Here is an 8,849-nt window from a genome sequence, read left to right as displayed (position 1 = left end):
TCACTGTGAGCCCAGATCTAAAACAATGGACAAACATGATAAAAGCGCGTAATTGATTAAAACATATTTCTGCATTTTATCAAATGTGACCAAAAATCGATTGAAAAGCTATTCATGCTTATTCAAAAGTAATGTCACAATAGTAACTTTTATTCTGATTGAATATAAAGTATTTGAAACGCATAATTTTACTTTTTCCAATAAAAACGAAAATGAAATGCATAGAAAACTTAGGCCCTTTTTCCATGTTTGTCCAGAACGATCGAAGAAACACAACAAATGAAAACTAGCGATTTTAATCAAGTCTGCCTTGATTGTCGTGGGCAAGCTGAAGTTTTCTTGCAGTTCAAAATAACTTTGTGCCATATTTCGTGTGTAGTATCGGTGCCTCCCTCCCAGATCCCTACCAGAAAGCGAGCCTATTTGGGGCAGCCATTAGCGCACGTAAAAACCTGGATAGGGGTTCAAAATACATTGGTTACCCTGATGTGACAAGGGTACTTCACATAAGGCCTTAAAAATCAAGTACAAAATATCGCGCATTGCCTGTACTTCAGTGCGCGCGAAATGTTTCGTTTCGTTTTCCCACAGATGGCGCTAGTAGACGGCCGCCGGCGGCGGAAGTTGATGTTCGGCCATATTTGACTGCTGTGTCTTTCTTTCTCGGGTTGTGCTAAACGTCAACAGCACACACGTTCCGATCGCGGAGAATATTTTTACGATTTTCGTCTAAAATACCCATCGCAAGTGAGTGAAATTGTCCGGAATGTGTGCGGTAATGAGTTTACTAATGGATTAATATGTTCGTTTGTGCGTTTTCCCCCAGGATGCCGCAGGAAATCAAGGAAGTGAAAGACTTCCTCATCAAGGCTCGCCGGAAGGATGCCCGTGCCGTCAAGATAAAGAAGAACGAAAACAACACCAAGTTCAAGATCCGCTGCTCCCGGTATCTGTACACGCTGGTCGTCCAGGACAAGGAGAAGGCCGAAAAGCTGAAGCAGTCCCTGCCACCGGGTCTGCAGGTCAAGGAAGTCAAGTAAGCTCGTTCCGTTCCATGGATCGGAGTTTGCTTTTCTTCATGGGGGAAATTCTGGGCGCCGCGGAAACTGATTTGGTCTGAATGGAAGTGCTGAATCCGCTAACTAATTTAATTCCATAATAAAAGAAAGTTAATCAGGATATCGTCACCTGGAAGGTAAAGTTTATTGAACGTGTTTTATGCTGTGTTTGGAGCGTAAAGAAATTCCTCTGGCAGAATGGATACAGGTTGGAAATCAGCTGATTCCGGAAGCATGTAGGTATATATAAGATTCAGTTTACTTGGGATGTCAGTGGGTTCTAGGAAGGATTTACTGAATTGTGAAGTGTTTCGTAGTAAGATTTGAAGCAGGGGCCACTGAAATGAATGGAACAACTTGGGACAAATAGAGCACAAAGCATTAGGCAGGGCTGGTAGCGGGTTTGTTTTTATTGAAAAGTTTTTTAATGTAAGTCTAAACCTCTATTTTTAACGGATGCTCCCTAAAATCACTATTTTCCTTAATTCTGCTTGCAATCAATCCTAGTGCCAAATTCTAGAGCCTCCAGAGAATTCCACAGGTTCTGCAGTATCTTCTCAGTTTTTTCAAGAAAGAGCTACAGAAGCTTTTCCAGTGATTTATCGCAAGGTTCTTTTTTGTATACTTCCAGGGATACCTTCTAGATTCCTTTAACCCTCTAATACCCAACCCCGCCTTTTGACGGGGTGCACTTTAGAATTTTGTGTATATTTTCGTAGCTCGGAAATCAAAATGATTTTATTTTTGGCCTAAACCTTGGACCAAAACACGTATATAAGAAAAGTTTTTTTTCTATGATTTTATACTTTTTGTATTTTTAAAAATTGTATTATTTTATAACCTACAAATGCTTGGGGTTCGTTTAATGTGTGATACAAGAAATCGTACCTTCTATATATTTCTACGATCAACCTATCACAGAAGAAGAGCAATTAAAATAATTTCAAACCTGTTTTTTCCGTTAAATACACAAAAAAAATGTGCCAGAAAAAAAAATAAAAAATAAATATTTTCAAAAGTACCCAAGTAACCAGATAGCACTTTAATTCGCCCTCCGTGCTAATAAAGGGCTATTATAGAGCTGACAATAACAGTCCTATATTAGCCTATAACAGCCCTATAAGGCCAAAAAGGCGAATTAGCGGGCTAGTGGTTACTTGGGTATTGTAAAAACTTATTTTTTTTTATTATTGCCAAAAATAAATAACCAGAAAAGTTCAAGAAAAACTTTAAAAGTTTAGGGATGTTCAGAAATAAAAATAACAAAAGTCAAAAACCAAAATTCATAAATATGCGAAGAAAAATAAATCATTACCCGTATTTAGAATGATTTTAGAGGGTTAATTCCAATTCTCCCAGAAATTATTGTTTAGAGAATTTTCTCCAGAATTTGCTCTGGAAAATCCTGGAGCGCTCTAAAGGCCAAAACACAGTGATAGTAGAACGGCAACCAGGATATTTGGTTGTGCACACACCATTTGAAGTTTGAATGATTACTACGGAAAGGGCAAAACTTTTGTGTTCAGTCCTCTAACTGCTCGTCACAGTACCCTGCCCTTCGGTTAAGGTATGGGCGCGTTCTGCCAAATCGATCGAGGCAGATTTCTTGTGTGAACAAGTTACAACATGGAGGTTCTAAAGTTCAAGTATGAAGTGTTGTGCTTGTGGGGAGCACTTGAAGATGGGATGGAAGGTCATTACCAGGGTTGGGAAAAAATCTGAAATTCACTCTACAGTAGCCAAGCAAAGCCAATCACAGTCAACGAAGCCAGTGAAACTCACGCCCATCGCTGCTGTAGGCAAAATGCCTTGAAAATAGCCAAACACCCGTTGCTAAGGGTAACCCAAAACTACTGTAGAAAAATGTTCTATTTCCCGCTGCATTTCCCGCATTTAGAGCCTTCAATGACACTCATGATTTAGAAAATTCGTGCACCCAACATAGGCTACTTGATGAGATTCACGTTTTTGAACTACTGTACTGGGAGAGCCACGTGATTTTCGCGAAAATTCAAGCCTACTACTATTACCATTCCCAGCACTAGTCATAACTTCGCGTTCGTGCTTTACTTCTGCTTATCTAAAAAGTTATATACACTAACCGATCCTTAGCTTAACGATCTAAATTAAGAGGAAAATAACCATCATCGTTTTGCTAATTTTCAAAACCAGTTTTTTTTTGCTCAAAACCGAAACAATATTCATGAAAATCTATCATTGCATTGCGCTCCCAAGGAACAATTTGTAGCTTTTAAGATACTTACGTGTTTAATACAAGCTGCATAGCAGCAACCATTGCTGAACAAATTTTTAGTTGAATCATGATTTGAATAAAATTATTTTCCGCTTATAAAAAAGCTGTTATTCCACTTGCAGTTTGTGTTTTGAATAAGAGCTGAATAAACCTCCGAAAATGCAAATATAGTAGCTTTTGTTCTACAACACATAAGAAGTTTAACAATTGACCGATTAAAAGCTTCTCTAGGTTGTAGCCATCATTTTAGTAGCATATTGAACATTTGATTAACAACAAATCGTACAAAAGTTTTAGTGTCTAATACTTAAAATGTTGACCAGCATGATTAGTAAAACTTATAAACAATGTGAATAACAGTATGAGTATGCTCTAATTCAAGCAAAACATATTATGTCTTTTTATGTTATTTTCAAATGTTTCAAATGTTTTTCAAATCAAATCCAAGACGTGTATGCGATGGATGGATTAACGTAATGGACGTAATGGCGACGTAATGGATCAACGAGGGTAAAGTTCGAATCACATTGGATTAAAAATATCAAAATTTAAATTTTTCAAATGTAGTGATCATCATTTGCGACGTTATTGATATCGGAAAAAGTTACTAATCATAACATTTTTAATGATAATCGAAGTATAAATAATAATTTAACAACAGTTACATGAAAGTGGTTACCCAACTTGCAGTCAAGTGTCACAAATAAACATACATAGTTAATTATTGTTGAATAATGATGACAGCTGAAAAAATGCCCTACAAAGAGCTGAGAAGATGGTATTTAGATCCAAATTTAAGTCAATGTTCAACATTTTTCATTGGAATGAATAATAGTAGAATCAACACTTATTAAACTTCTCCAAAGAATCTCTGCCGACTTGTCAAGATTGTTTTACTAATAAGTTGAACAAGTCATTTTTCTTCTATTAAAGAGCCAATATTCCACCAAACAAATATAATTGTGTAAACAGATGTACAGGAGACGAACTAACGTTTTGGTTGCTTCGCACTTCAGCTGTTTTCATGTTTAACATGAACATGATCTAAAGCCGAATAGGTATTTTATAAAATCCTAATACAACATAGATATATCATCCGAGCAGGTCATCCAAAGAAGTCCAAAATAACGATTACTAAACACATTGTTCAGCAACAAAGAAGCCTTACAAAAGAGGTCACACCATAGCCAAATTTTTGAAAAATGGACAAAATATCTAAAAATTGCGTTGTATTCCTAATGTATTGCAATGTTCAACTTACTAATATTATTATTGTTTATTTTTATTTGAGTGGCTTTTTGCCCTTGGCGAATTCGCCACTAACTTACTAATATATATAAAAACATGTTGGATACAATAATAACTGATGCTTTCTAAATACAATATTCAATTATGTTTAGAAAATATGTTGAATTAGTCTTCTGACATAGGAATATTGATTGAAATATATTTTATACAGTGGGATTCCGTTTTTGGCAACAAAGTCGAAATTTTCAGTTGCCAAAAACGGAACCGTGCCAAAATTGGAACCCTTATTTTAAATTTTATTTTTCAACTATTGGTTTTGAAAACATCATTAGAATGTTATTACATCATCCTTGTGGAACCATATGGCATCAAGACTTCAGAACGGTTCACTTCGAAGCAGTTTTCCATAATATTGTACTATGCTATGAATCTATAGCGCCGTGATGTTAATTGTGACAAACGTTCTACATACTTACTTTTTACGCCTCAATGTCTTTAAGGATTTTCAGAAGCTTTATGTACACTATTGGTACGAGTGGACCATGTAAAATAAATAATCGCAAAAGTGACCTTTATATAAGAACTGAGCATTTTCCTAAAACTGTGTAAGAATACGAAAAAAAAAAAATTAATACTGTTTTCATACAAAGACGTATTTACAAAACAAATGCGCTGGGTATTGCAAAACGGCATGAGTTTTTTTTTTTTTTTTAATTAATGAATATTGAAAATCAGTTTAACTTTAAGGCTTTGGCGTAAAATTTTACAATATTCGGTAAGTTTAGAATACCCTCCTTTAAATTATGTTTCTGATAAAGTAAAGCATTTCATAATTAATGATTGACTGCAATCAAAAGGGCAAACATAAACAACAAATCAAAAAAAAAAATCTACAAGAAAACGCTAGGGCTCTGAAGCATTTTGTTAGGAATATTGCTGCGATATGTGTGTGTGTGTGTGTGATACAATCCACCTCCCACTGGCCGGCAGTGCTTTTATGGAAGAAAATTGTATGCATGTATTTAATGATACCCTTCGATATCTTTATATCTGCAGACAATTTTAGCCCAGGAGATGAAAGGTGATAGCTCTACTGAAATTCCAACGACCCATTTCAAGAATGGCAGTAAATACACACACATTCTGAGGTCATTTTTATTTACAGTAAGCCCCGCATAAAAACATCCAGATATCAAATGGATATATGCAATGTTTTTACACTTCCCGAATCGAAAATTATATTTTCGACCCTGGCACGTATTTAGTTTGAATTGGTAATAAGTGAGTAAAGTAAACAATAATAAAGAACGATTTTACCAGGATGTGAAGCAGTTTTTCTCCGTCGCTGCACTGGGGTTTCCGTAAAACACTATACACATTTTCACTGCACTCCACGCGTAACACGTTCGATCCTGACCGCATCACCCGCCCCGCAGGAGCAAGCGTCGCAGTCAAAGGAACACACACTACTGCAAAACAGGGGAAAAAATTCTCCGGCAACGAAAATACGCGCGAATCCGTCAGAAAAATCAATCGGACGACGCAAAACCGAACTGTCCTGCTTGGGCTTCACGAAGCACTACCCAGCAAGGCGCTCCAAAACAGGGAAAAAAAAATCCAGCAACGAAAATACGCGCGAATCCGTCAGAAAAATCAATCGGACGACGCAAAACCGAACTGTCCTGCTTGGGCTTCACGAAGCACTACCCAGCAAGGCGCTCCAAAACAGGGGAAAAAATTCTCCGGCAACGAAAATACGCGCGAATCCGTCAGAAAAATCAATCGGACGACGCAAAACCGAACTGTCCTGCTTGGGCTTCACGAAGCACTCTTGTTAGGAATATTGCTGCGATATTTCCAAAAATTCTCAAGTTTTCAATAAAAAAAATTGAAAATTCATTATTTTTAGGCTACCACTAGCACTCCTCAAATTTCTCTGGAAACCTTTCCAAAATCTACAAGATTTTGCCAGCAATATTCAAAATATCACTACAAATCCACATTGTCCAGCTAGGAATTACCAGGATGCCATAGAAAACTTAAGAGCTTATTAGGAATCACAAAATTTCGGACTTAATCCTCAATAACCAATTATATATTCTCAGGATCCCGCAAGAAACCCTCAGTGTTCGCTAAAAATCTGCAGACATTCTCAAGAATCCGTTAAAATTTCTGAGAAGTCTCTTATGAACTAAGAACTCCCTAAGGATTCTCCAGGGTTCAGTTAGGAAATTCATAGTCCCAGCTCGCAAGGAACATTTTAATTATATTGAGACCCGTATCCTTGATTAAAAATCTTGTATAAAATACACATCTTAACAAATCTAACGTCTTAAAGAATTTCCAACAAATAGGGAAAGAAGCTCGCAGAAAGGTTAATATACACATTAAAACCACAAACAAAATACTCTCAATCGTTTTTATCGCACGCTTCAATGATATTTTTGAAAATAAGGTTTAGTTTGGACTGTGTTTGCATTCGTGTTGGTGTCGGTATTGAATGGAACATTGGAATTCTTAAAAAATAATATACAATATAGAAAAATATATACTTTTTTATGGATTATATGTTGACACTTCTGCAATTCACTAGAATAACGCAATTTATTTAATGAAATTCTTAAAAAATATGAGCACGACATTTTGCTGTATTTGCATCTACTACAAAACAAAATTGCATCTATTACAGACAAAATTTAAAGTGTGAGTCATAGACTTTTTGTTGCCCTTATGTGCTTGTGTTTTGTTCAAACAAGCTGTTCCAAATCTGAAGAGAAGTGTTTTTTTAGTGTATCACCAACTGGCAGACTTAAGTGGGCTGGTCACTCAGTATGAATGCCTAAGATATTAATATCTAGCTGAGATGGCTATATTAATTAATGGCCTCATGAAACGCTGCGATTGCATGACCAATGACCATTCTGAAGTAAATTAGCACGTGCTCTTAGTGGTTAATGATATTTGGATATTTGGATTAGCGAGCTCTTAGTGGTTAATGATATTTGGAAGAATATCGACGATAATAGAGCTCTAGAATGTAATCGATGTGTATTTTACCTGCCATTCAGATAAATAAAGCAACAGACACGATAATATTTACAAAACATTACAAATTTTTATGGTATTCAAAAATGTTGCCAAAAACGGATCCATTTTGTTGCCAAAATCGGGGGGTGCCAAAAATGGAGCATGCCAAAAACGGACCATGCCAAAAACGGAATCCCACTGTATTTGTATAATGTTTAATAGATCGAAAAAGTACGACAAATAATTAAAATATTAACCTAGTCGAAATATTATACATTTAATAAATGAATTTTAGTAAAGTTAGATGAACAATTCAATTCAAGTTTTAACAAGTTAAAACTTATTATGAAATTCGATTAATCATTTCAGACTGTTTTTACTTTGTGAATAAACTTTATTTTTGACCAGCATTGAAATAAATTTTCTCACTGTGCGCTATAAATAGCCGATTGAGTTCAGCTCGCATCAGTACTGAACAGCAGCAGAAGTAATGCGCTTATTCAGTTGTTGATCAGCATAGCACGTGTTGATTAGTTATTGTTGAATAGAAGCTCAAGCATGATCAATAATCAGCTACAAGAGGTTTATATTGGGCACTGGAAGGCAGATGGCAAGGTATACCGCTGACGATGGGAAGGTCTCGAGTTTGAATCCAGTATTCAGGTAATTATTAAAAGTGTGGTTATTAATTCATGGTCAAGGTATACACTGCATTTGATGTATAAAGTGTAAGCTATTTTTAGTCATTTATTTGTTTTCAATCAATTTTGTGGCAGTTGAATAAAAGCTGAGATGAATGCTTATAAAGCGATTTTGCAGTTGTAGAATTAAGTCAATATACAACGACACGCTTTATAACTTCTCCAAATTTGTGTGAACAACGCCTGAACAAAGGCTTTATTTGGAAATAATTAAAATGTTGTCAAACATGATGCTGAATTAAACTGCAATAATGTAGTTTGTTAAACTAGTGTTGTTAAATCATCAAACCTTATTAAGCTGAGTGAAACTTGAATAAACATCATTACAATATATGATTACAGTCACTAAATGATAAGAAGCTTAATAATTTCGCCAGATTTGCTTGAACAATGTGTGCGTAGCAGCTGCAAAGTAATATAATAAAGCAACTATTCAGTATGTAGTTGTGAAAAATTGCTTAATAAATGATTATAAAATAGGCAAATGTTTCTTGGGATTACCATCTGTAATGCAATGATAGATTTTCATGAGGTTTTGACAACAGTTTAAAAGAACTACGC

The 8,849-nt window shown here is 35.6% G+C and overlaps 1 protein-coding gene across 1 annotated transcript; it reads left to right on the top strand.

Moving 5' to 3' along the window:
* Nucleotides 1-585: 585 nt before the first annotated feature.
* LOC5566522 (60S ribosomal protein L38) lies at nt 586-1,205 on the top strand. Its single transcript, XM_001650865.2, has 2 exons — nt 586-747; nt 827-1,205. The coding sequence occupies exon 2, from the start codon at nt 828-830 to the stop codon at nt 1,038-1,040; it is 213 nt and encodes a 70-aa protein (XP_001650915.1). The 5' UTR covers nt 586-747; nt 827; the 3' UTR covers nt 1,041-1,205.
* The last annotated feature ends 7,644 nt before the right edge of the window (nt 1,206-8,849 follow it).

The sequence above is a fragment of the Aedes aegypti genome, chromosome 2 (assembly GCF_002204515.2).
Source record: "Aedes aegypti strain LVP_AGWG chromosome 2, AaegL5.0 Primary Assembly, whole genome shotgun sequence".
NCBI classification, from domain to species: Eukaryota; Metazoa; Arthropoda; class Insecta; order Diptera; family Culicidae; genus Aedes; species Aedes aegypti.
Note: the sequence above shows the minus strand (reverse complement) of the source record. Positions and strands in the feature narration are given on the sequence as shown.

Coding starts and splice junctions, on each gene's coding strand:
- LOC5566522 (XM_001650865.2), top strand. CDS start 828: ATGCCGCAGGAAATCAAGGAAGTGAAAGACTTCCTCATCAAGGCTCGC.